The following is a 27,628-nucleotide window of genomic DNA, read 5'->3' as shown; positions in this document are numbered from 1 at the left end:
CCTGTAGTCCCAGCTACTCGGGAGGCTGAGGCAGGAGAATGGCGTAAAAACCCGGGAGGCGGAGCTTGCAATGAGCTGAGATCCGGCCACTGCACTCCAGCCTGGGCGACACAGCAAGACTCCGTCTCAAAAAAAAAAAAAAAAAAGATCCTTCTGGGCCGGGCATAGTGGCTCATGCCTGTAATCCCAGCACTTTGGGAGGCCGAGGTGGGAGGATCATTTGAAGCCAGAAATTTGAGACCAGCCTGGCCAACATGGTGAAACCCCATCTCTATATTTAAATAGAAAGAAAAAAAAGATCCTCCTGGGCACCTGGCAGGTGGGGTGGAGGGGGGCCTGTTCTGTCTTGGCCTGTGGGAAGCCCCCTTCCCTCCCCGAGTGCCAACACCCCAGGGACATCCTTCTCCTTGTTTGTCATCCTCCTGCTCCCATACCTGACCCTTTGGGGTCTGAGTTCGTGGGCGACCTGGGCCCTGACCCCGCTCCCCACCCTGCAGAGCCTGCGGCACCCTGGGATCGTGAACCTGGAGTGCATGTTCGAGACGCCTGAGAAAGTGTTTGTGGTGATGGAGAAGCTGCATGGAGACATGTTGGAGATGATCCTGTCCAGTGAGAAGGGCCGGCTGCCTGAGCGCCTCACCAAGTTCCTCATCACCCAGGTGCGCCATTCTGCCCGCTGCCACCCACCCCTCCCCATCAGGTGTCGGCTTAGAGAGGCCCTGTATGCCTAGGGGGTCAGGAAGACACTGGCGGGAGTCACGATAGCAGATAATAGAAACCATAATCAGGCCGGGCATGGTGGCTCACGCCTGTAATCCCAGCACTTTGGGAGGCCAAGGTGGGCAGATCACGAGGTCAGGAAAACGAGACCATCCTGGCTAACATTGTGAAACCCCGTCTCTACTAAAAATACAAAAAATTAGCCGGGCGTGGTGGCGGGCGCCTGTAGTCCCAGCTACTCGGGAGGCTGAGGCAGGAGAATGGTGTAAACCCAGGAGGCAGAGCTTGCAGTGAGCTGAGATCGCGCCACTGCACTCCAGCCTGGGCGACAGAGCAAGACTCTGTTTCAAGAAAATAAATAAATTAATAAATAAAAACCATAATCGTACAGGAGTAATAATAACCATAATATAAAGAATAAGCCGGGCACGGTAGCATGTGCCTGTGGTCCCAGCTACTCAGGAGGCTGAGGCAGGAGGATCACTTGATCCCAGGAGTTCTGCGCTGATCAGTTGTTCTCATTAAGTTTGGCATCCATGCGGTGACCTCCTGGGAGCGGGGGACCACCAGGTTGCAAAGCAGCCCAGGTTGGAAGCAGAGCAGGTCAAAGCTCTTGTGCTGAGCGGTAGTGGGATCGCATCTGTGAAGAGGCACTGCACTCCAGCCTGGGCAACATAGCGAGACCTGTCTCTAAAAAGAAAGAAAAAAGAAAAATAATAGAGTGACAATAACAATTAAAAATAATAAAGAGTAGTCTGGGCGCGGTGGCTCATGCCTGTAATCCCAGCACTTTGGGAGGCTGAGGCAGGCGGATCACCTGAGGTCAGGAGTTTGAGATCAGCCTGGCCAACATGGTGAAACCCCATTTCTACTAAAAATACAAAAAGTAGCTGGGCGCGGTGGCGGGCGCCTGTAATCCCAGCTACTTGGGAGGCTGAGGCAGGAGAATCGCTTGAACCCGGGAGGCAGAGGTTGCAGTGAGCCGAGATCGCGCCACTGCACTCCAGCCTGGGGGACAAGAGTGAGACTTCATCTCAATAATAATAATAATAAAGAGTAATAATAATAGAAAAATAATAGACTAGTAGTAATGATAGCTACTTTTACTATAAAAAAAAAAAAATGATCAGTCAGGCTCCCTGGACCTGATTTGACTCATCTGGTAAAAAGGGGAGTCAGGCATGGTGGGGTACACCTCTAATCTCAGCTATTCAGGAGGCTAAGGCCAGAGGACTGCTTGAGCCCAGGAGTTTGAGACAGCCTGGGCAACATAGCAAGAGCCCATCTCAAAAACAGGCTGGCTCATGCCCATAATCCCAGCACTTTGGGAGGCCAAGGCAAGAGGATCGCTTGAAGCCAGGAGTTGGAGACCCGCCTAGGCAACATAGTGAGATCCCATCTCTACAAAAAAAAAAAAAAAAAAAAAGAAGATCTAGCTGGATGTGGTGCCTGGTAGCACAAGTCTGTAGTCCTGGCTGCTTGGGAGGAGGGAGTGGAGAGGATCTCTTGAATCTAGGTGGTCAAGGCTGCAGTGAGCTATGACCATGCCACTGCACTCCAGCCTGGGTGACAGAGCGAGACCCTGTCTCAAAACCAAACAATAGAAAAAAGCGTCAAGGAGCCCTTTTTCTCTCATTCATTCATTCAGTTGGTCAACAAATACTCCCTAGTCCATCCTCTGTGCTTGGTGCCTTGCTAGGCAGTGCTGAGGACACGGGGATGACCAATACAGCCCCAGCCTTAGACAATGATCGCTCAGGTGAGCAGGGCCAGGACAAGGGAGGCTGATAATGGTGATGATAAATAATGTGGTCACTGACATTTATTGAGCACTTACTATGTGCCAGGCATTCTTCAGACTCATTTAATCTTCATAGTAACCTATGTAGGAGGTGCTATTATTCTCACTCCCCTTTTACGGTTGAAGAAACTGAAGGTCAGAGACATCAAATAACTTGTCCAGAGTCACATAGCTGGTGGGACTTGAACCTAGGATCTTTGCTTTTAACTGGTGATGTCAAACTCATTTGTGTTACATTCAGACAGATTTTCCTTGTGTGCCTGTGCTTTTTGTTTGTTTTTTTTGAGACAGGGTCTCGCTCCGTCACCCGAGCTGGAGTGCAGCGGTACAACCATGGCTCGCGGCGGCCTCGACTTCCCGGGTTCAGGAGATTCTCCTGCCTCAGCCTGCTGAGTAGCTGAGACTACAGGGATCAGCCATCACGCCCAGCTAATTTTTATAAAGACAGGGTCTCGCTATATTGCCCAGGCTGGTCTTCAACTCCTGGGCTCAAGTGATCCTCCCAACTGGGCCTCAGCCTTGCAAAGTGCTGGGATTACAGGCATGAGCCACTGTGCGCAGCCTCTGTTCTGATTTCTTTTTTTGGGAGGGCACATTAGATTCTTATCACTTATGTTGTTCAATGGTTTTATCCCAGTATTTGTTTGCCTCTTTATTTTATATTTAGCTTTTATTTAGCATAGGGTTTTATTTTATTCTATTTTTATTTTTTTTTGAGACAGGGTCTCATTCTGTCATCCAGGCTGGAGTGCAGTGGTGTGATCATAGCTCACTGCAGCCTCAAACTGCTGGGCTGAAGCGATTCTCCTATTTCAGTCTCCTGAGTTAGCTGGAACCCCAGGCATGAGCCACCATGTCCAGCTAATTTTTTTTTTTTTTTTTTTTAATGTTTTTGTAGAGACAAGGTCTTGCCGTGTTGCCCAGGCTGGTCTTGAACTCCTGGGCTCAAGTGATCCTCCCATCTCAGTCTCCTGAGTTAGCTGGAACCACAGGCATGAGCCATCACACCTGGCAATTTTTTTTTTTTTTTTAATGTTTATGTAAAGACAGGCTCTTGCCATGTTGCCCAGGCTGGTCTCGAACTCCTGGGCTTACGTGGTCCTCTTGCCACAGCCTCCCAAAGTGTCCGGTTACAGGCGTGAGCCACTGCATCCAGCCTGCCATAGAGTTGAACTTTTATGATGTTAAATATCGCCTTTTGTGGTTTCTGTGTTTCACATCCCTCCTAGAAAGGCCTTTCCTTCTGGTTGGCGCCTTGTCTTCTTCTGAGACAGCTCTGTGGGTCTCAGAGTCATCGTTGCTGTTTCCTTTACCCTGGCCCAGCACCCTTATCCTCTCAGGCAGCGTGCCTGTTTGTCAGGCTGGCTTATGGGATGGGGACAGAAATCCCCTGATGCAACCTCATCCAGACCTTATTATTTATTTATTTTTGAGACAGAGTCTTGCTTTGTTGCCCAGGCTGAAGTGCAATGGCACGATCTCGGCTCACTGCACCCTCCGCCTCCTGGGTTCAGGTGATTCTCCTACCTCAGCCTTCCGAGTAGCTGGGATTATAGGTGTGTGCCACCATACCTGGCTAATTTTTTGTAATTTTAGTAGAGATGGGGTTTCATCATGTTGCCCAGGCCGGTCTCGAACTCCTGACCTCAAGTGATCTGCCCGCCTCAGCCTCCTAAAGTGCTGGGATCACAGGTGTGAGCCTCCGCGCCCGGCCACATCCAGACTTCAGGTGTGGAGAGGAATCGTGGTTCTCACAGGTGGCTGCTTGCAGCAGCTGAGGGGGTTTCTCTTTCCGGCCTTCGTCTCTTCCTCTCTTTTTGCCTGCTTGCTCTTCTTTCTCTCTCTGCAGATTTCTGCTTTCTGGGCTCTTGCCTGCTCTACATCCAAGCCCTGTGCTAAACCCTTTACCTCATGAGCTTATTTAGGCCTCACCACCATCCTATGAGGTAGGTATTGTTATAACCCCCATTGTATAGATGAGGAAACTGAGGCTCAGGGAGATAGCTGTCTCCCTCGAGGTCACAGCCGAGTAGCTTTCCAGCCAAGATTTGAGTCTGGATCTATCTAGCTTCCAACCTGCCCTCTTTTTTTTTTTATTTTTTTGAGACGAAGTCTCACTCTGTCACCCAGGCTGGAGTGCAGTAGCACAGTCTCAGCTCACTGCAATCTCTGCCTCCCAGGTTCAAACGATTGTCCTGCCTCAGCCACCTGAGTAGCTGGGACTACAGGCGCGTGCCAGCACACCCAGCTAATTTTTGTATTTTTAGTAGAGATGGGGTTTCACTATGTTGGCCAGGCTAGTCTTGAACTCCTGACCTCGTGGTCCACCCACCTCAGCCTCCCAAAGTGCTGGGATTACAAGCATAAGCCACCGTCTCTGGCCAATGGTTTTTTTTTTTTTTTTTTTGAGACGGAGTCTTGCTCTGTCGCCCAGGCTGGGGTGCAGTGGCCGGATCTCAGCTCACTGCAAGCTCCACCTCCTGGGTTTACGCCATTCTCCTGCCTCAGCCTCCTGAGTAGCTGGGACTACAGGCGCCCGCCACCTCGCCCGGCTAGTTTTTTGTATTTTTTTAGTAGAGATGGGGTTTCACAGTGTTAGCCAGGATGGTCTCGATCTCCTGACCTCGTGATCCACCCGTCTCGGCCTCCCAAAGTGCTGGGATTACAGGCTTGAGCCACCGCGCCCGGCCTGTTTTTTTTTTGTTTTTTTGAGACGGAGTCTCGCTCTGTCACCCAGGCTGGAGTTCAGTGGCACTATCTCAGCTCACTGCAACCTCTGCCTCCTGGGTTCAAGTGATTCTCCTGCCTCAGCCTCCTGTGTAGCTGGGAATACAGGCACACGCCACCATACCTGGCTAATTTTTGTATTTTTAGTAGAGATGGGGTTTCACCATTTCAGTCAGGCTGGTCTTGAACTTTTGACTTCGTGATCTGCCCACCTCGGCCTCCCAAAGTGCTGGGATTACAGGCATGAGCCACCATGCCCAGCCTAACCTGCCCTCTTTATTCACATGAACTGGGAGAAAATCAACTGACAAAATCTGGAAATGAGCCTGGCGAGGTGGCTCACGCCTGTCATCCTAGAACTTTGGGAGGCCAAGGTGGGTGGATCACCTGAGGTCAGGAGTTTGAGACCAGCCTGGCCAACATGGTGAAATCCCATCTTTACTAATAATACAAAAATTAGCCAGATGTGGTGGCGCACACCTGTAATCCCAGCTACTCAGGAGGCTGAGGCACAAGAATCGCTTGAACCTGGGAGGTGGAATTTGCAGTGAGCTGAGGTCATGCCGTTGCACTCCAACCTGGGCAACACAGTGAGACTCCGTCTCAAAAAAACAACCTGGAGATGACATACAACACATGAATCTTTCCAGCTTGGTCTCCCAGTCTGTAGAATGAGGAGTTTGGCTGGGCAGGGTGGATCATGCCTGTAATCTCAAGGTTTGGGTAGCTGAGGTGGGAGTATCATTTGAGGCCAGGAGTTTAAGACCAGCCTGGGCAACACAGCAAGATGCCATCTCTACAAAATTTTTTTTTTTTTTTTAAAGAAAATCAGAATAAACACAAGTATTTAAATTCTGAGACATAGATAATAATTGCAGTAGTACAACACTGTGCTTCTGGTGTACTTGGCATTTTGTTTGAGAGAATCAAGAAATATGATTCTCACAGATAAATGGTTACATGATAATGGTTTTTTTTTTTCTTCCACTCAGCTTACCTTGTCATCATAGGAACATACAGCAGGAGAAGCTTTATTTAAGAGACACACACAAATATATTTACCAATAGGCCATCACAAAAATAGTAACTAATAACAACAACAGTAACATCTAACATACAGTGGTTAGCTATCCTAAGCGCTTTACATGCATCTTTAGATACGCTTTAAACCTTATAGCAACCTGTGAGGTCGGTACTCTTTTTTTTTTTTTTTGAGATGGGGTCTCGCTCTGTTGCCCAGGCTGGAGTGCCGTGGTGCGATGTTAATTCACTGCAACCTCTGCCTCTGGGTTCAAGCAATTATCCCGCCTCAGCCTCCCAGGTAGCTGAGATTACAGGCTCGCGCCACCACGCCCGGCTTATTTTTGTATTTTTAGTAGAGATGGGGTTTCACCATGTTGGCCAGGCTGGTGGGTGGGTACTATTATCACCCCCATTTTATGGATGAGGAAACTGAGAGCCAGAGAGGTGAAGAGACTTGCCCAAGGCCGTAAGTTCGTAAGCATTGAGCCAGGTTCTCCACCTGAGGAGGGCAGATTGGCTCTAGAATCTCTCTGCCTCTTTTTTTTTTTTTTTTTTTTTTGAGACAGATTCTCGCTCTGTCGCCCAGGCTGGAGTGCAAAGGCATGATCTTGGCTCACTGCAAACTCCACCTCCCAGATTCAAATGATTCTCCTGCCTCAACCTCCCAAGTAGCTGGGACTACAGGTACCCGCCACCACGCCCAACTAATTTTTGTATTTTTAATAGAGACAGGGTTTCGCCATGTTAGCCAGGATGGTGTCTAACACCTGACCTCAGGTGATCCACCTGTCTCAGTCTTCCAAAGTGCTGGGATTACAGGCTTGAGTCACCGCACCCAGAGTTTTTTGTAAGGATGAAAAATATTTTTTTAAAAAATGGAATCAGGCTAGGTGCAGTGGCTCATGCCTGTAATACCAGCACTTCGGGAGGCCAAGGTGGGTGGATCACGAGGTCAGGAGTTCAAGACCATCCTGACCAACAGAGAGAGCAACCATCTTTACTAAAAATGCAAAAATTAGCTGGGCATGGTGGTGTGCGCCTGTAATCCCAGCTGGTCAGGAGGCTGAGGCAGGAGAATTGCTTGAAACCAAGAGGCCTTCTCAAAAAAAAAAAAAAAAAAAAAAAAAAGCCGGGGGGAATCAAAGCCTGACATAGTGGCACATGCCTGTAGTCCCAGCTATTTGGGAGACTTGGGTGATCACTTAACCCAATTAGTTTGCGGCTGTAGCAAATGATACTGCACTTCAGCCTGGTGACGGAGGGAGACTCCATCTCTTAAAAAAAAAAAAAAAAGGGTGAGGTGGGGTGGCTCACGCCTGTTATCCCAGCACTTTGGGAGGCTGAGGTGGGTGGTTCACTTGAGTGCAGGAGTTTGAGACCAGCCTGGGCAACATGGTGAGACACTGTCTCTACAAATACAAAAATTAGTCAGGTGTGATGGTGTGTGCCTATAATCCCAGTTACTAGGGAGGCTGAGGTGGGAGGATGGATTGAGCCTGAGAAGTCGAGGGTGCAGTGGGCTGTGATCCCAGCTCTGCGCTCCAGCCTGAGTGACAGAGCAAGACTCTGTCTCAAAAAAAAAAAAGAATCACATAGTTGGATCTTGAAAATGCGTGCTCTATTAGTAGCATTCAGGAGTTTACCATATGCTAGAAGATCTCAGGATCTTCACAGCCCCTCTCATGTAACCGAGCCTTTCTAGTTTACATTTAACTCTTCTCTCTCAGGTGTAAATGGTTCTATGATTCTGAGATTCTTTGGTGCTCCAGTGCCTCCTGTTTCCCTGGCAGGGGTGTGTAGGAAGGCATGGATGGGGCCAGGCGTAGTGACTCACTCATGTCTGTAATCCCAGCATTTTGGGAGGCTGAGATGGGTGGATCACTTGAGGCCAGGAGTTGGAGACCAACCTGATCAACATGGTGAAACCCTGTCTACTAAAAATACAAAAAAAACTATCAGGGCAGGTCTGGGTGCAGTGACTCACGCCTGCAATCCAAGCACTTTGGGAGGCCGAGGTGGGCGAATCACGAGGTCAGGAGTTCGAGACCAGCCTGGCCAATATGGTGAAACCCGTCTCTACTAAAAATAGAAAAAATTAGCTGGGCATAGTGGCTGGCACCTGTAATCCCAGCTACTCGGGAGGCTGAGGCAGGAGAATCTCTTGAGCCCTGGAGGCGGAGGTTGCAGTGAGCTGAGATCACGCCGCTGCACTCCACCCCAGGTGACAAAGTGAGACTCCGCCTCAAAAAGAAAAAAATAAAATTAGCCAGGCATGGTGGCACACGCCTGTAGTCCCAGCTACTTGGGAAGCTGAGGCAGGAGAATCACTTGAACCCGCGAGGTGGGATTGCAGTGAGCTGAGATCATGCCACTGCACTCCAGCCTGGGTTACAGAGCAAGACTCTGTCTCAAAAAAAAAAAAAAAAAAAAAAAGCATGGACGGGTTTGGAGGGCTGGCTGCTGAGGGTGAGATTTGGCTGAGTACCTGTCTACCTTTCTTACTGGCCCCATCTGCTCCCCTCAGATCCTAGTGGCTTTGAGACATCTTCACTTCAAGAACATTGTCCACTGTGACTTGAAACCAGAAAACGTGTTGCTGGCATCAGCGGACCCATTTCCTCAGGTCAGTCATGTCCCCTCCTGATTTGGGGAAATCCAGGCAACGCTGATGGCCAGGGTGGGGATGGGGAAGGGGATTATATTAATCAAGATGTGGGGGCCAGGCACAGTGGCTCTTGCCTGTAATCAGCATTTTGGGAGGCTGAGGCAGGAGGATCACTTGAGCCCAAAAGTTTGAGACTAGCCTGGGCAACAAAGCGAGACTTCATCTGTACAAAAAACGAAAAAAATTAGCCGGGAATGGTGGCGTACACCTATAGTCCCAGCTGCTTAGGAGGCTGAGATGGGAGGATTGCCTGAGCCCAGGAGTTGGGTGGCTGCAGTGAGCTATGATCATGCCACTGCACTCCAGCCTGAGTGACAGAGTGAGACTCTAGCTCTTAAAAAAAAAAAAAAAAAAAAAAAAAAAAAGAAGACCGGGTGCGGTGGCTCACGCCTGTAATCCCAGCACTTTGGGAGGCCGAGGCGGATGGATTATCTGAGGTCAGGAGTTCGAGACCAGCCTGACCAACATGGAGAAACCCCATCTCTACTAAAAATACAAAAAATTGGCCAGGCGTCGTGGTGCATGCCTATAATCCCAGCTACTCCAGAGGCTGAGGCAGGAGAATCGCTTGAACCCAGGAGGTGGAGATTGCGGTGAGCTGAGATCGTGCCATTGCACTCTAGCCTGGGCAACAAGAGCGAAACTCCATCTCAAAAAAAAAAAAAAAAAAAAGTAAAAAGAAACAGATGAAATTAATTTTAATAATATAGTGTATCCCAACATATAGCACTTTATTCAATAGTCAACATAAAAATTATTAAGGCCAGGCGAGGTGGCTTATGCCTATAATCCCTGCACTTTGGGAGGCCAAGATGGGAGGATAGCTTGAGCCCAGGAGTTTGAGTCTGCATCCACAGTGAGCTATAATTGTGCCACTGTACTCCAGCTGGGGTGACAGAGCAAGACCCTGTCTCTTAAAAAATAAACAAAGTTCAGTGAAATATTCTGCTTGTTTTTCATACTATGTCTTCAAAATCTGGTGTGTGACAGTTGGGGAAATAGATTGACATACCCAAGTTGTTCCAAACATATTTAAAAGTTTTCTGGTCGGGCACAGTGGCTCATGCCTGTAATCTCAACACTTTGGGAGGCTGAGGTGGGCAGATCACTTGAAGTCAGGAGTTGGAGACCAGCCTGGCTAACATGGTGAAACCCTGTCTCTACTAAAAATACAAAAATTAGCCGGGCATGGTGGCAGGCACCTGTAATCCCAGCTACCCGGGAGGCTGAGGCAGGAGAGTTGCTTGAACCCAGGAGGTGGAGGTTGCAGTGAGCCGAGATCACACCACGGCAGTCCAGCCTGGGCAACAGAGCAAGACCTGGGCTAAAAAAATAAAAATAAAATAAATAAAAATTTTAAAAAAAGATCCAGCCAGGCGCGGTGGCTCATGCCTGTAATCCCAGCACTTTGGGAGGCCGAGGTGGGCAGATCACGAGGTCAAGAGATCGAGACCATCCTGGCTAACACAGTGAAATCCCATCTCTACTAAAAATACAAAAACTTAGCCAGGCGTGGTGGTGCGCGCCTGTAGTCCCAGCTACTCGGAGAATGGCGTGAACCCAGGAGGTGGAGCTTGCAGTGAGCTGAGATTGCGCCACTGCACTCCAGCCTGGGCGACAAAGCGAGACTCCGTCTCAAAAAAAAAAAAAAAAAAAAAAGATTCATAGGAAAGGGTAGATCTTGGAAAAGGGAAAGATCTATAAGATCTGTAGAAAGGGTAGAGGACCTCAGGAAAGTGTGGCTGTCACATTGAGATTCAGCTCAGGAGTTGGCACATGGCTGGTTTCAAAGTTGACAGAGGCTTCAGACTTCAAGGATTTGGGGCTCTATCCTGCAAGCAACAGTGAGCCAAGGAAGGGTTTTGAACAGGGAAGGGACAATACATGAACAGAGCGGGGACTGAGGCTGAGAGTGGTAGGCAGCAGAACAGGACCTTGAACCCAGGTCTTGCTGGCTCCAAAGCCTGTCCATGACCTTACACTGCAGCCATTAACAATGAGGGAAAGGGGCCAGGCGTGGTGGCTCATGTCTGTAATCCCAGCACTTCGGGAGGCCGAGGCAGGCGGAACACCTGAGGTCAGGAGTTTGGGACCAGCCTAGCTGACATGGTAAAACGTCGTCTCTACTAAATATATAAAAATTAGCCAGGTGTGGTGGTAGGTCCCTGTGATCCCAGCTATTTGGGAGGCTGAGGCAGGAGAATTGCTTGAACCCGGGAGGCAGAAGTTGCAGTGAGCCAAAATCACGCTACTGCACTCCAGCCTGGGCGACAGAGCAAGACTCCATCTCAAAAAAATAAATAAGACAATGAGGGAAAGGTAGGCATACACCGTACTGTCTGCCGGCTACCGCAGTCAGCACCTGCTCCTACCTAATCCCCAGGAAAGCCTGAGAGGAGGCTGTTATCAACAACCCCCCAATACAGATGACAAAATCAAGGCCTGGAGAAATTAGGTTCCTGACCTGAGATCACCGAGGCTCATTCTGTGCTAGACACTGCTCCTAACACGTTGCATATATATTCTTCTTTCAGTTTAAATAAGCACCCTTTAAGGTAGGGACTGTTAAGATCTCCATTATGTTTCATGTTTGTTTGTTTGTTTTTTGAGACGGAGTCTCGCTCTGTCACCCAGGCTGGAGTGCAGTGGCACGATCTCGGCTCACTGCAACCTCCGCCTCCCAGGTTCAGGCGATTCTCCTGCCTCAGTCTCCCAAGTAGCTGGGACCACAGGCTTGTGCCACCACGCCTGGCTAATTTTTGTAATTTTAGTAGAGACAGGGTTTCACCATGTTGGCCAGGCTGGTCTCGAACTCCTGACCTCAAATGATCCATCTTCCTTGGCCTCCCAAAGTGCTGGGATTGCAGGCGTGAGCCATCATGCCCCAATCATGTATATTTTAAGGCTATTAAAAAAAAAATCTGCATTATTCAAAACAAACCATTGGAGGTGGCAGAGGTATAGCAGCAGCTAGCATTTATTGTGCACCAACTGCATGCCAAATATTGTCCTGTGGGCTTTGGATGGTTTAACTCACTAACCATCATGGCAGTCCTCTGAGATAGGTGCTCTTCTGCTCATATTCTTCCTATAGATGGGGAAACTGAGGCACGGAGAGGGAAAGTCACTTGCCCAGGGTTGCTCAGCTAGTGAGCCGAGGAGCCTGGATTCAAACCAGCATTCAGCTTTCTCTGGAATACCATGGCGGGTGGTGTGGTGGGGATGCTGGGGCGGGTGCGGCTCCATCACCCGATAGAGCCTTCGCCCCTCGCCCTCTGCAGGTGAAGCTGTGTGACTTTGGCTTTGCGCGCATCATCGGCGAGAAGTCGTTCCGCCGCTCAGTGGTGGGCACGCCGGCCTACCTGGCGCCCGAGGTGCTGCTCAACCAGGGCTACAACCGCTCGCTGGACATGTGGTCGGTGGGCGTGATCATGTACGTCAGCCTCAGCGGCACGTTCCCTTTCAACGAGGACGAGGACATCAATGACCAAATCCAGAACGCTGCCTTCATGTACCCGGCCAGCCCCTGGAGCCACATCTCAGCTGGAGGTGCCTGGGGCCCGCCTACCCCATGGGTGGGTGGGTTGTGGGGTGGGGCTGGAGGAGTGGGTGGGGCCACGAGAGGGGGTGGACCGGGAAGCAGCCTGGCACCTTGTGGGTGGAGCCTAGTGGTGGGGCGGGCCTACTGGAGGGGCGTGGCCACAGGAGGAGCCATCCTATAAACAGTGGGCTGGGACCCAGTCCTAGACTAGGTTACTTGGGCTGGAAACCAAGTGCCCCAAAACTGCTAAGGAGAACACTTGGAGCCTTAGGGGGCTGAGTGAGACTTGGCTTATCTAGGGTGGGATCAGGAGAGGGACTGGACTTGAGGGTGGCAAAGGGCTGGGGTGACCAGGAGAAGGGGCTGAGCCCCTCAAGGCATTGGTTGGAACCTGGAGCCTTTGGTTTTATGACCCCAAAAAGGTAAGCCTTGCAAAGAGGAGGCACCAGTGGGTAGGGTTGAGGAACAAGGGCCTGGCTACTTTGCTGGGTACTGGGGCCATGACTTGGGTGAAGATGGGCCTGAAGCCTGGAGTGGGTCCAGTGACCGAGGGGGCCAGTCTAGGGATGTGGCCTTGGAGGGTTTCTGAAGAGGTCCAGTAACAGGGCAGACCCTGAGGCCTGGAAGCTGGGAGGGGATGGGAGCGGGGAGGAGAAGGGAGCCAGGACTGAGGCAGACGTTGCGATCTCTGCATTCCTGGGCTTTGGTGTCGTGGCTGGGCCTGATGAGGTGGCACCGGGCCTGGTGACTTGAACCTGCTTGGGAATGGGTCTGTAACTTTCCCTGCTTGGAAAAGTTAAGTCCTAAGGCCTGGAGCTTTGAGGCTGGGTGTGGGATGGCATGTTTAGAGGGCCAGAGGCAAGGCTAAGATACTGGGGTGTGTCAGAAGCCAGGAGAACAAGGGACATGTCTTGGAGCCAGGGAGCTCAGGAAGACAGATGGAGTATGGGAAGGGGGGGATCATTCATTCGTTTATTTATAACCATTTATTCAACAAGTACATTCATGTATTTATAACCATTGATTCAACATGTTGAGTGCCTACGATGTGCCAGGCATTGACTGTTCCAGCTCTGGGAATACTGTGATGACTTGGACAGGAGGGGTCAGGTGCGGGGGAGCTCCTTGAGTGGTCTGTGAAGAGTGGAAGGGGGAAGAGCCCTCTCTGGAGGGTGTGACTTCATGGAGCAGGTGGGGCAGGGTGATGCGGAGGTTGCTCAGTGCAGGACAAGACAAGGTCTTGGTGGTGGTCTAAAAGTACAGGCCCTAAGCAGTGAGAATGTGGATTGACTTGAGTCCTGGAATAATACTGGGGGTGTTCAATACTGGCTTTTTTTTTTTTAGACGGAGTCTTGCTCTCTCGCCCAGGCTGGAGTGCAGTGGTGTGATCTTGGCTCACTGTAACGTCCGCCTCCTGGGTTCAAGGGATTCTCCTGCCTCAGTCTCCCAAGTAACTGGGATTACAGGCACACACCACCTGCCTGGCTAATTTTTTGTATTTTTAGTAGAGACGTGGTTTTGCCGTGTTAGCCAGGCTGGTCTTGAGCTCCTGACCTCAAGTTACTTGTCTGCCTCAGCCTCCCAAAGTGCTGGGATTGCAGGCATAAGCCATCACACCCAGCCAACATTGTCTTTTGAGACCCACCCAGAAGTCCCTGAGTAAAAGTGCATCGAGTGTGCACAAGTGAATTTAAGTGTGGTTGCACCTGTGTGAGGATCACAGCATCCTGTGGGTGTTGACGGGAGCAGGGTGCCTGTGTGCACCAGGCCTCTCCTCGGATGGGTTCACACAGTGAAGCCTTGTCCTTCAAGGCTTCCCATCAAGGAGAGAGCCTCGGATGAGTGCTGGCTTGTCTTGAAGCTTGACATTTGCTAGTCCTCTTTTTCACAATGAACAGGCCTTAGTCTCTGAGGCTTCTGCAGGCAATGGTGACTAACTACCATCTGATGACATTTTTTTTTTTTTTTTTTGAGACGGAGTTTCGCTTTTGTCACCCAGGCTGGAGTGCAGTGGCACGATCTTGGCTCACTGCAACCTCTGCCTCCTGAGTTCAAGCAATTCTTCTGCCTCAGCCTCCCAAGTAGCTGGGACTACAGGCATGTACTACCATGCCCAGTTAATTTTTTGTATTTTTAGTAGAGACGGGGTTTCTCCATATTGGCCAAGCTTGTCTCGAACCCCTGACCTCAGGTGATCCACCTGCCTCGGCCTCCCAAAGTGCTGGGATTACAGGTATGAGCCACTGCGCCCAGCCTGATGACATAAATGCTCCCTGATTTACACTGGCATTAGATAAACCTGATAAATGCATTGTAAATTAAAAATATCATAAGTTGGTCAGGCGCAGTGGCTGAGGGCCGTAATCCCAGCACCTTGGGAGGCCAAGGTAGGCAGATTACTTGAGCCCAGGAGTTCCAGACCAGCCTGGGCAATGTGTCTCTACAAAAAATACAAAATTTAGCCGACCATAGTGACAGATGCTTGTAGTCCCAGCTACTCGGGAGGCTAAGGCAGGATAATCAATTAAGCTGGGACGTAGAGGCTTCAGTGAGCATTGATCATGCCACTGCACTTCAACTTGGATAACACTGAGACCCTGTCTCAAAAAAAAAAAAAAAGAAGGAAATATTGTAAGTTGAAAATCCATTTAGGCCGGGCGCAGTGGCTCTTGCCTGTAATCCCAACAATTTGGGAGGCCAAGGCAGGCGAATTGCTTGAGGTCAGGAGTTCGAAACCAGCCTGGCCAACATGGTCGAACCCTGTCTCTACTAAAAGTACAAAAAGTTAGCTGGACATGGTGACACAGACCTGTATTCCCAGCTACTCAGGAGGCTGAGGCAGGAGAATCGCATGAACCCGGGAGGTGGAGGTTGCAGTGAGCCAAGATCATGCCACTGCACTCCAGCCTGGGCGACAGAGGGAGACTCCGTCTCAATAAATAAATAAATAAATAAAAATAAAAAGAATAGTACACATGTAATTGTATGTACCTGTGTATGACAAAAAGGAAAAAAAAGGTGACATAGGGAAATGGGGGAATTGAAGTAGAGAACAGGTGAAGAGGGAGCTGGTGTGAACATGCGTGGGCAGGAGGAGACAAATTTGTAATGAGGAAATGGGTGGGTGAGTGGCACAGGTGAGGCTTCTGAACCACCTGAGCTAGTGCAGAAGGAAGGTGTCAGTGGCAGGCAGGTAGGCTAGGGCGTGCCTATTGGAGGAGTAGTGACCCTCGACCTGTAGGGCTTGACCTGTTTCTCTTTCCTATGCAGCCATTGACCTCATCAACAACCTGCTGCAGGTGAAGATGCGCAAACGCTACAGCGTGGACAAATCTCTCAGCCACCCCTGGTTACAGGTGATGCAGTGGGCAGGGCTGGCCCATTGGCTGGGTTGGAGGAAGGGGTGGAACTAGATCGCTTATTGGCTAGGCAGGTAGTGACGGATGTAGGTTTCCTTGGGTCTGGAATGTGACTAGTCCTGCCATTGGCTGGAAGAGGGGGTGAAGCTAAATGTCTACTGGCTGGGTGGGTTGCAGAGGGTGTGGCTTCACCTTCATTGGTACCCAGCTCTCAGTGGCAAAGCAGATGGCCTCCAGGCACTGCTCCAATGCAGACCCCAAGCTAACCCCGGTTCTGTCGGGCCCAGGAGTACCAGACGTGGCTGGACCTCCGAGAGCTGGAGGGGAAGATGGGAGAGCGATACATCACGCATGAGAGTGACGACGCGCGCTGGGAGCAGTTTGTGGCAGAGCATCCGCTGCCTGGGTCTGGGCTGCCCGCGGACAGGGATCTCGGTGGGGCCCATCCACCACAGGACCACGACATGCAGGGGCTGGCGGAGCGCATCAGTGTTCTCTGAGGTCCTGTGCCCTCGTCCAGCTGCTGCCCTCCACAGCGGTTCTTCACAGGATCCCAGCAATGAACTGTTCTAGGGCAAGTGGCTTCCTGCCCAAACTGGATGGGACACGTGGGGAGTGGGGTGGGGGGAGTTATTTCCGAGGCCCCTCCCTGTTTCCCCAGCAATTAAAACGGACTCATCTCTGGCCCCATGGCCTTGGTCTCAGCACACAGCACTCTTGACTCATTAGTCTGTTGTACCAAGATGGAATTCATCTAAAAAGAGGACTGCCTGAAAAGAGGAAGGATGGAGGGGGTGGGGAGAGAGGACTGATGGGAGAGGAGTCTTGGAAGGAGGACGACCTGGGGTAGAAAATATAGAGGAGGATTGCCAGGAGAGAAGAAGAGAAGGGAGAGGGAGGAATAATGGAGGAGGAGTTGGAAACTGGGGAGAGATGAAAGGAATGTGACTGGAGGGTAGAGAACTTGGAGAAAAAGTAATCTCATGGTTTGTGATGACTGATTTTTTATTTAGTGGTGTTACTACTAATCACAACTGTTAACAATTCAGGCTGGGTGTGGTGGCTCACGCCTGTAATTCCAGCTCTTCAGGAGGCTGAGGCAGGCAGATCCCTTAGATCTCAGGAGTTTGAGACCAGCCTGACCAACATGGCGAAACTCCCTTTCTACAAAAAGTTCAAAAATTAGCCAGCCAGGTGTGGTAGCTTGCCCCTGTGGTCCCAGCTACTTGGGAGGTTGAGGCTGGAGGATCGCTTGACCCCAGGAAGCAGAGATTGCAGTGAGCCAAGATCACGCCACTGCACTCTAGCCTGGGCAAGAGAGAGACCCTGTCTCAAAAATAAATAAAATGCAGTTAGCCCACGTCTGATCCATACTAGAAAACTGATACGCAACATTTAGTATTTTATTTTATTTTGATGTGATGTGATATATATTTCATATATAGAGAAGTATATATTAATTCATTTGTCTCACTGAGCTGAGTGATGCTGGGGACACAGTGGTGACTGAGACAGCCAAGGACTGCCCTTCATGGGGTTCGCCATCCAGTGGAGAGACTTACCTGCCCCTGGACAGTGATGACCCAGAATGGGAAGGGCTGGACTGGGGGAGTTTGGGAGGCTTGGGCAGCCTAGAATGAGCTCAGGGGTCAGAGAGGGTGGGTAGTCAGAGAAGACCTCTGAAGCTTCATCTTAGCGTTGAAAGACTGAAGGCGGAGGGAACGAACTGGAGGGAACATGTATCCACCTCTCTCTACCTTTGACTCCAGCCCTCCAGCTCCCCAGTTCTCCAATAACACCCTAACACATGGTCCTCAAGCTTCCACAGCTGAAGGCAAACGATCCGAACATGCACCTGAACAAGTTTTCTTCAGACTTTCAGCACGCTCTGACTTACGTGCTGCAAAGACCTACCTGAAAGCTGGGCATGGTGGCAGGTGACTGTATTCCCAGCTGCTTAAGAGGCTGAGGTGGGAGGATCGCTGGAGTCTAGGAGTTCAAGTCCAGTTTGGGCAACATACCCTAAAAAAAAAAAAAAAAACAGGAAAACGGGAAAGAATTTAGCAGCCAATTTAGGCTAATACTGGGAGCTTACTCTGGGATTTTCCAATTTGATTTGTATCAACTTGTCCATCTGATGGTTCCAGAGCTGCAGCTTTTTTTTTTTTTTTTTCCTGTGGCAGGGCCCCTGTTGCCCAGGCTGGAGTGCAGTGGCATGATCACAGCTCACTGCAGCCTTGACCTCCTGGGCTCAAGTGATCCTCCCGCCTCAGCCTCCTGAGGAGCTGAAACTACAGGCACATGCCACCATGCTGGCTAGTTTTTTTGTAGAGGTTTTACCATGTTGCCCAGGCTGGTCTCAAGTTCCTGAGCTCAAGCGATCTGCCTGCCTCGGCCTCCCAAAGTGTTGGGATTACATACATGAGCCACTGCGCCTGGCTGAGCTGCAGCTCTTTGATTTGAAAATGCTAAATGAGCCTCAGTAAATCAAGGTATCCAAATGAGCAGGATACCTCTGAGGCATAGTTGCTAAGACTATTGGGGAAAGGCTCTTAGACTCCATCCCCAGTGCCTATCCCTCTATTTAGTCTAAGGTCTGGAAGTGTAGGCAACATAGAGGTGAATCCATCTCCGTGACAGACCCAGGCTAAAAATGGATGGAAAAGACTATCAGACCTGATCTGCTGCTGTGTTGGCCACTAGTTAACATCCGGAGACCAGAAATGAGAGACATGATTCAAAAACGTTGAAATTCCTCAATTATAGGATTCCAGGAGATAGCGCACATCATGAGGATGCCGTGAAAGATAAAATCAAGGCCGTGCACGGTGGCTCACGCCTGTAATCTCAGCACTTTGGGTGCTGAGGTAGGTGGATCATCTGAGGTCGGGAGTTAGAGACCAGCCTGATTAACATGGAGAAATCCCGTCTCTACTAAAAATACAAAATTCGCTGGGCATGGTGGCGCATGCCTGTAATCCCAGCTATTCGGGAGGTTGAGGCAGGAGAATCGCTTGAACCCGGGAGGCTGAGGTTGTGGTGAGCCGAGATTGTGCCATTGCACTCCAGCCTGGGCAACAAGAGTGAACCCCGTCTCAAAAAAAAAAAAAAAAAATCAAATCCACCCAATGAAAACTTAGGGGCCTACAACTTAAATCATTAGAGACAAAAAGTTTATCCTATTAGGACCACTGGAACCACAAAATCTAATTTTGTTTGTTAGAGACAGGGTCTTGCTCTATCACCCAGGCTTCCATACAGTGATATGATCATAGCTCACTGCAGCCTCAAACTACTGGGTTCAAGCCATCCTCCCCCTCAGCCACTTGAGTAGCTGGGACTACAGGTATGAGCCACCACACCTGGCTAATTTTTTGTTTTTTAGGTAGTTTTAAATTTTTTATTATTTTTTGAGATAGAATCTTGCTCTGTTGCCCAGGCCAAAGTGCAGTGGCATGATCACAGCTCACTGCAGCCTCAACCTCCTGGGCTCAAGTGATCTTCCCACCTCAGCCTCCCAAGTAGCTGAGGCTACAGGCACGTGCCACCATGCCTGGCTAAGTTTTGTATTTTTAGTAGAGAAGGGGTTTTGCCATGTTGGCCAGGCTGGTCTCGAACTCCTGACCTCAAGTGATCTGCCCGCCTTGGCCTCCCAAAGTGCTGGGATTACAGGCATGAACCACTGTGCCTGGGCATGTTTTTTGTTATAGAGATGGGGTCTCACTATGTTGCCCAGGCTGGTATTGAACTCCTGGTGTTAAGAGATCCTCTTGCCTCCACCTCTCAAAGTGCTGGGATTACAGGTGTGGGCCACTGCACCCAGCCTCAAAACCTAATCTTGATAGAGACACTTGTATATACTGTAAAGAAAAGGGACATTGGACTTGACACTATTTAGCTTTGAAATGCAAAAGGAATTTGAGTCTAAGATTCAGTCTTCCAGTGACTCACTTCCAGCCAATTTTCTCCTCTGTGTCTATAAGCATTCCTTAACCTTCAGGGGGAAATGACCATCAACCCCCTTAATGAGCATCCTGCCAGGGTTTTTATAGACACAGGGGCCACACACTCTGCCATAAACGTATTAGTGCCCACTCCCTACCTCAGTACACAACAATAATGGAAATGAGACCATAATTAGACACATGGTTATGCCTGTCCAAGCCACTCTTGGGCTCGTTGGGCCCTCTACTACCCAGCAAAGTTTCTTACTCAGATTACTCCAATAATCCCTTTAGAAAGAGATATTCTATCAATGTAGAACAATAATATTTCTTTTTTTTTTTTTTTTGAGACGGAGTCTCGCTCTGTCACCCAGGCTGGAGTGCAGTGGCGCAATCTTGGCTCACTGCAACTTCTACCTCCCAGATTCAAGCCATTCGCCTGCCTAATCCTCCCAAGTAACTGGGATCACAGGTGCACACCATCACAACCAGCGAATTTTTGTATTTTTAGTAGAGGCAGGGTTTCACCATGTTGGACACGCTAGTCTCAAACTCCTGACCTCGGCCGGGCGCGGTGGCTCAAGCCTGTAATCCCAGCACTTTGGGAGGCCGAGGCGGGCGGATCACAAGGTCAGGAGATCGAGACCACAGTGAAACCCCGTCTCTACTAAAAATACAAAAAATTAGCCGGGCGCGGTGGCGGGCGCCTGTAGTCCCAGCTACTCAGGAGGCTGAGGCAGGAGAATGGCGGGAACCCGGGAGGCGGAGCTTGCAGTGAGCCGAGATCGCGCCACTGCACTCCAGCCTGGGCAACAGCGTGAGACTCCGTCTCAAAAAAAAAAAAAAAAAAAAAACTCCTGACCTCAAGTGATCCACCTGCCTTGGCCTCTGAAAGTGTTGGGATTACAGGTGTGAGCCACCGTGCCCAGCCAAAGCCATAGTATTTCACATTCACAAGAGGGCTTATGTCTCCCAGTCCCTAATTCTGCCTTTGTTCATCCAGTCCACTAACCTTCCCACCACTCCAACCACCCTGTTCCCGAAACATCCACCTCTCCCTCAGACCCACATATCCAAGATCTGTGACTTACATTCCTGATTCTCTTTGAGCCTCCAACTCAACAAACATAGGGTGCATCTGGGAGGCTAAACCTCTTAAGGTAGAAGTAGATCCTTTCTTTTTTAGAATTAAAAAAAATTTTTTTTGTTTAAATAGAGACAAGATCTTGCTATGTCACCCAGGCTGGTCTTAAAGTCCTGGCCTCAAGCGATCCTCCCACCTCGGTCTCCCAAAGTGTTGAGATTACAGGTGTGAGCCACTGCACCTGGCTCCCTTTTTTTTTTTTAACCAATTACCCCAAGTTGTGGAATAGAATTAGATCTTTTCATGCCCTTCTTGAAGCTGCCTTAATGTGTTCTGACACCAGAGGCCCACTAGGGCCCCCAACGCATTATTCGGAGCCTCCTACTATCCACTTCCATCCCCTACAACACTCCTGTCTGCCAAGAATCCCAATCATAACACCTGTAATTTGGGAGGCTGAGGTGGGCAGATCACCTGAGGTCAGGAGTTCTAGACAAGCCTGGCCAACATGGTGAAACCCTGACTCCACTAAAAACAAATTAAAAAATTAGCGTGGTGGCCGGGCGCGGTGGCTGAAGCCTGTAATCCCAGCACTTTGGGAGGCCGAGACGGGCGGATCACGAGGTCAGGAGATCGAGACCATCCTGGCTAACACGGTGAAACCCCGTCTCTACTACAAAATACAAAAAAAAAAAAACTAGCCGGGCGAGGTGGCGGACGCCTGTAGTCCCAGCTACTCGGGAGGCTGAGGCAGGAGAATGGCGTGAACCCGGGAGGCGGAGCTTGCAGTGAGCTGAGATCCGGCCACTGCACTCCAGCCTGGGCGACAGAGCGAGACTCCGTCTCAAAAAAAAAAAAAAAAAAAAAAAAAAAAAATTAGCGTGGCATGGTGGCAGGTACCTGTAATCCCAGCTACTCAGGAGGCTAAGGTAGAAGAATCCCTTGAACCCGAGAGGCAGAAGTTGCAGTGAGTCGAGATCACGCCACTGCACTCCACTCCAGCCTGGGTGACAGAGCGAGACTCTGTCTCAAAAAAAAAAAAAAAAAATCCCAATAAGAGTCCCAATGTTAAAGGATACCACAAGTCCAATACCTCAAGGCTGTAAATAAAATAGTCACACTGTAGTTCCTGCTATTTCCAATCCAAACACTACACTGGCCTCTATTCTAGAGCAGCCAACACTACCCACTTGACTGTACTAACATACCCTCTGCCTTCTTTCACACACCTGATGATCCACAGCCCCGTTTCCCTTTCCCCTGGAAAGTCAACAGTAAACATACATAGACTGCTATGCCTCAGTGGTTTGTTGAAACCCCTACTTACTTTTTTTTTCTGATCCTGAATGCTAATTTGAAGGATTTGGTTTTCTCCTATAACTCCATTCTAATCCCATGCATAGATGATATCCTGTCTGGTCAGTTCATTCCAGCAGCTCATTCACTCACACTTCACACATGCCCCAAGTTTCTGCAGTTATACAGGAAGTAGGAAAAACAAAAATCTGCCCCAAGCCCTTGCTCATAAAGGACAGGCTCATGTCGGTAATCCCAGCACTTTGGGAGGCCAAGGTGGGAGGATCGCTTGAGCCCAGGAGTTCGAGACTAGCCTGGGTAACATAGGGAGACCCCATCTCTACAAAAATAAAAAATAAAAAACTTAGCTGAGTATGGTGATGCACACTTCTAGTCCCAGCTACTCGGGAGGCTGAGGTGGGAGGATTGCTTCAGCCTGACAGGTTGAGGCTGCAGTGAGCTGAGATTGCACCACAGCACTCCACCTGGGCAACAGAGCAAGACCCTGTCTCAAAAATAAAATAAAAGATAATGAGTGTCTAGGACAAATTATAACTATGTAATTCATAAGAACAAGATTGAGGGCATGACCTTGCCCTTGAAGGCAAAACCTTATCCACACAGCATGCATCTATACCATTATTTATTTTGTTTTATCCAAGACTAAAAGGCAACTCCAATGGTTTCTGGGCCGGTCATGGGTTGAATTTTGTCTCTCTAGTACCTCAGAATATGACCCTACTTGGAAATAGGGTCATTGCAGATGTAATCAGTTAAAAGGAGGTCATACTGGAGTAAGGTGGGCCCCTAATGCAACATGACTGGTGTCTTTTTGTTGTTGTTTTTTGAGATGGAGTTTTGCTCTTGTTGCCCAGGCTGGAGTGCGGTGGCACGATCTCGGCTCACTGCAAATCCCGCCTCCCGGGTTCAAGCGATTCTCCTGCCTCAGCCTCCCAAGTAACTGGATTACAGGCATATGCCACCACACCCGGCTAATTTTGTATTTTTAGTAGAGACGGGATTTCTCCATGTTGGTCAGGCTGGTCTCAAACTCCCGACCTCAGGTGATCCACTCGCCTTGGCCTCCCAAAGTGCTGGGATTATAGGTGTGAACCACTGCGCCTGGCCAACTGGTGTCTTTATAAGAAGGTGGCCACGTAAGACACAGGGAGAAGCATGTGATGATGAAGGCAGAGCTTGGAATGACGCAGCCACAAGCCAAAGAATGTTAGAGATTGCCATGAGCCACCAGAAGCTGGGAAGAGGCAAGGAAGGATTGCCTGGGGAATTGGGGAATTGGAGCACCCTAACATGCCTTTGTTGTTGTTGTTGTTGTTGTTGTTGTTTTGAGACAGGATCTTGCTCTCTCTCACTCAGGCTGGAGTGTAGTAGCACGATCATAGCTCACTGCAGCCTCAAACTCCCGGGCTCAAACAATCCTCTTGCTTCAGCCTCCCTACTAGCTGGAATGATAGGCATGCACTACCACACCTGGCTAAGTTTTTTCCTTTCTTTTCTTTTTTTTTTTGGTAGAGCTGTGTTGCCCAGGCTGGTCTCAAAGTCCTGGCCTCCAGCGATCCTCCCCTCTCAGCCTCCCAAAGCTTTCGGATTACAGGTGTGAGCCACTGTGCCTGGCCCGGCCTCTGCTTCTATATTTACATATTTCTCTGACTCTAACGATCCTGCCTCCATCTTATAAGGAACCCTGTGATGATATTGGATCCACCGGGATAATCCAAGATAAATCTCCCTATCTCAAGATTCTTAATCACAAAAAGTTCCTTTTTCCATAAAAGGTGCTATATTCACGGGTTCCAGGGATAAAGATGTAGACATCTTTGGGGGGCCATTACTCTTCCTATCAGAGCACACATCAATAATCTTCTTATGAAATAATCACTCAAAGACTCACAAGGATTCTACTCCTATTGGGCCCTTGAGGACTCTAATCTATTACAATCGACATTCTCAGATATTATCAAGGACTAAGTACACACATGCTTGTCACTAACAGGTGCAAGCTGCCTTCCCTCCAAATACTCCACTACAGCCTCTTCATAATTTCTAAACAGGGAATTTAGTCCTCCGGAAAAGACATCGCAGGAAGACTAACCTTGAACTCAGATGGGATGGACCCTACACTATTGCAAACACCAGACTGTCCTGCCTTGGGTTCATATCTCAGAGATGAAGAGATATAAGACCTGTGCTGAATGGGAATCCACTGCCATTAGAGACCTCAGAGGGAGGCTCTTTCAAGAGCCCTGGAAGCGGACGAGGCTGCATCTGTAGACAGCTCTCCCAAGAACCTTGGGTCAAGTAGATGACATCATGAGACAGCCTCCTCCCGGAATCAGAAACTCCAGGATTCCCTGCCACACACACTATTTTAGAGACAGGGTCTCACCATGTTGCCCAGGTTGTCCTTGAACTCATGAGCTCACACAATCCTCCTGCCTCTGTCTCCTGGGTACTACAGGTGCATGTCACAGAGCCTGGCTAGGATTCTCCATTTTAATACCCACTCTGGTCCTCCCGTGCCTGCTTCTCATCATGTGACTTTTGCCTTTCATTTGTGTTCTCTCTATTTTATTTTTTTGAGATAGAGCCTCCCTCTGTTGCCCAGGTTGGAGTGCAGTGGCGTCATCTCAGCTCACTGCAACCTCCGCCTGCCAGGTTCAAGCAGTTCTCCTGCCTCAGCCTCCCAAGTAGCTGGGATTACAGGCGTGCACCACCACACCCAGCTAATTTTTGTATTTTTAGTAGACATGGGGTTTCGCCACGTTGGCCAGGCTGGTCTTGAACTCCTGACCTCAAATGATCCGCCTGCCTCTGCCTCCCAGGCTCAAGTGATCCTCCTGCCTCAGCCTCCTGAGTAGCTCAGACTACAGGCACATGCCACCATATCCAGTTTGTGTGCCATGTTTGGAAGCAACTGTTGCTTGTTGATTCTCCAGAAATCTTTCTCTCTCTCTCTCTCTCTCTCTTTTTTTTTTTTGAGACGGATTCTCCCTCTGTCACCCAGGCTGGAGTGCAGTGGCACGATCTTGGCTCACTGCAACCTCTGCCTCCTGGGTTCAAACGATTCTCCTGCGTCTGCCTCCTGTGTAGCTGGGATTACAGGTGTGTGCAATCACGCCTGGCTAATTTTTGTATTTTTAATACAGATGGGGTTTTGCCATGTTGGCCAGGCTAATCTTGAACTCCTGACCTCAGGTGATCCGCCCACCTCGGCCTCCCAAAGTGCTGGGATTACAGACGTGAGCCACCGCACCTGGCTGATTCTCCAGAAATCTTTTGGCATCGTCATTAATAAAAGCATCAAGAAGTCAGAAAGGAAATCTTCAGAATTGCTACAGCTCTTTGGACTCCAGTAACCAAGCATGTCTCTTCACCTCCTTCTTGGAATCCTCCCACCATCTGCTGCTCTCTGGTCTCACACCTTCATTTCTTTTCTCTCTTATTCTCTTTTTAGTTATCTTCCTAGGAATATCCATCTTCAAATGCCTGGTGACCAGAACCCTAAATCAGCTCCAGGTTCAACATTGTACTTGGCAAATGACTCAACTGATCTTGTACATACAGCAGGGATGGAAAACTAATACTGATGTCATTCCCAGACACTTATCAATCCTTGATTGTCTCCCTATTGTTGGAAAATTAGGGCAGTGTAAGAGAACCCCCCCCTTTTTTTTGAGACAGAGTCTGGCTGTATCTCCCAGGCTGGAGTGTATTGGTATGATCTCGGCTCACTGCAACCTCCACCTCCTGGGTTCAAGCCATTCTCTCGCTTCAGCCTCCCCAGTAGCTGGGATTACAGGCGCCCACCACCATGCCTGGCTAATTTTTGTATTTTTAGTAGAGATGGGGTTTCACCATGTTGCCCAGGCTGTTCTTGAACTCCTGATCTCAGGTGATCCACCTGCCTCGGCCTCCCAATGTGCTGGGATTACAGGCATGAGCCACCACGCCTGGCCCTCAACTTTTTTTTTTTTTTTTTTTTTTTGAGACAAGATCTCACTGCTGCCCAGGCTGGATTGCAGTGGTGTGATCATGGCTCTCTGAAACGTCTGCCCTCCCAGGCTCAAGTGATCCTCTCGCCTCAGCTTCCCAAGTAGCTGGGGTTACAGGCGTGCACCACCACACCCGACTAATTTTCTATTTTGAACAAGAGGAAGACTGAATAAAGGTTGTCTCTACCAAATTTTAAGACATTTTTTCCCCTGAAACTTACTAGATTAGTTTTAAAACGTATTTATCAAACCCTTCTGTGGCTGTTGATCCATGGAAGTCATTGCTCCAAGTACCTGATACATTTCATTTAATCCTCAGAACAACTCTATGAGGCAGCCAGTATTATGATCCCGTGATCAGATGAAGAAACGGTGGCACAGAGAGGTTAAGTTTTCCAAGGTCACACAGTTGTAAAGTGACAGATCTGTGACTCACCCCGAGGAAGTCTGGCTCCCGGAGACTTTGCTGTCTGTCGCCACTATCAATTTCTCTCCATCTCACCACCAGAAGGTCACTTCGTGCACGCGGAATCATAAAAGAGGGAATATCTCGTATGATCTTCTGGGCCTTGGCTTTTAGGGAGCCAAGGTCTGTCTGAGAGATGAGTGTGAATATTAGAGCTAGGTCTTGGAAGTTGGTAGAGGCAGGCTCGGCGTAGTGACACAGGTTGGCCGCCTGAGGGTGCCCCAGTCCTGCTCGCGGAGCCTGGAGACAGTGGGAAGCCTTGGAAACGAATGTCAGGCTCAGACTCCTAGGACCAGAGAACGTTGAGAATAGAGCATCATAGAAGGCTGAGAACAAAGCCCCTTAGAACGTAGAACAAAGGCCCCTGGAATGGAAGAATGATGAGCACACAACCTCCTAGCACCTGGGAGACAAAAGCTGCTTAGACTCTCTTCTGGTCAAAGCATAGAATCTTCCACCCAGGGTCTTATAATTCCAGAATTTGGAATGCAATGGATCTCAGACTCTTAGCAGCAAGACCGGCTACATATTTGGCCTAGAGCAAAGTGAAAATAAGGGGCCCCATGCTCAAAAACTAAAAATTTCAAGACAGCAATTGCAGAACATTCAACCAAGCGCGAAGACCCTTCTAAGCGGATTCCAAGCCGTTGAAGCCGGCCCTACGTAGAAACAATTTTATCGGAGGACGTCCGTCTGGTTTTACAGCTGAGTGTCTGGGAAGGCTTCTTGGAAGAGGAGGCGAAGTCAGGGCTCGACCCCCTAACCCTTTTCTCCCCCTGCGCAGCCTCAGAAGCTGAAGGCTGGGCGGGGTGGGGGGATAGGAGCAGCTGCCAAACTGTCACGTGGACCAATTCCCTATTTATAGATCACCCTTCCCCTCGCGCCGGACAGTCCAATGGTAGCCAGAGCTCGCCCGCAAAAGGGTGGAACCTGCTGCAAGACCGGCCAGACACAGACCAATGGCATTGAAGCAAGGGCGGGCTTGTTTC

General features: G+C 49.5%; 1 protein-coding gene and 1 long non-coding RNA gene across 6 annotated transcripts in view; one reads left to right on the top strand and one right to left on the bottom strand.

Annotated features, from left to right (window-relative positions):
• The window catches only part of PRKD2 (protein kinase D2), a 44,319-nt gene extending 27,776 nt beyond the window's left edge, over positions 1 to 16,543 (top strand). For all 3 annotated transcript variants that reach the window (XM_005589664.4, XM_074023975.1, XM_005589663.5), the window contains 5 exons: positions 498 to 659; positions 8,796 to 8,894; positions 12,218 to 12,485; positions 15,748 to 15,833; positions 16,124 to 16,543. In XM_005589664.4, coding sequence (XP_005589721.1) covers positions 498 to 659; positions 8,796 to 8,894; positions 12,218 to 12,485; positions 15,748 to 15,833; positions 16,124 to 16,336 — 828 coding nt within the window. In that variant the 3' untranslated portion in view covers positions 16,337 to 16,543. The remainder of the gene's footprint in view (positions 1 to 497; positions 660 to 8,795; positions 8,895 to 12,217; positions 12,486 to 15,747; positions 15,834 to 16,123) is intronic.
• On the bottom strand, positions 1,107 to 27,434 carry LOC135968370 (uncharacterized). 3 transcript variants are annotated; one of them, XR_012427747.1, is made up of 3 exons: positions 26,610 to 27,434; positions 17,751 to 17,858; positions 1,107 to 1,410 (listed from the first exon to the last, which is right to left on the bottom strand). It is a non-coding gene; the product is annotated as an uncharacterized lncRNA (long non-coding RNA). The 3 variants fall into 3 exon arrangements; XR_012427748.1 differs by lacking the exon at positions 1,107 to 1,410 and adding an exon at positions 13,484 to 13,611; XR_010583049.2 differs by lacking the exon at positions 1,107 to 1,410 and adding an exon at positions 17,025 to 17,162.
• Positions 27,435 to 27,628: the final 194 nt, after the last annotated feature.

Source organism: Macaca fascicularis, chromosome 19 (genome assembly GCF_037993035.2).
Source record: "Macaca fascicularis isolate 582-1 chromosome 19, T2T-MFA8v1.1".
NCBI classification, from domain to species: domain Eukaryota; kingdom Metazoa; phylum Chordata; class Mammalia; order Primates; family Cercopithecidae; genus Macaca; species Macaca fascicularis.
The sequence above is the reverse complement of the archived record's forward strand: the minus strand, read 5'-3'. Positions and strand labels throughout refer to the sequence as shown.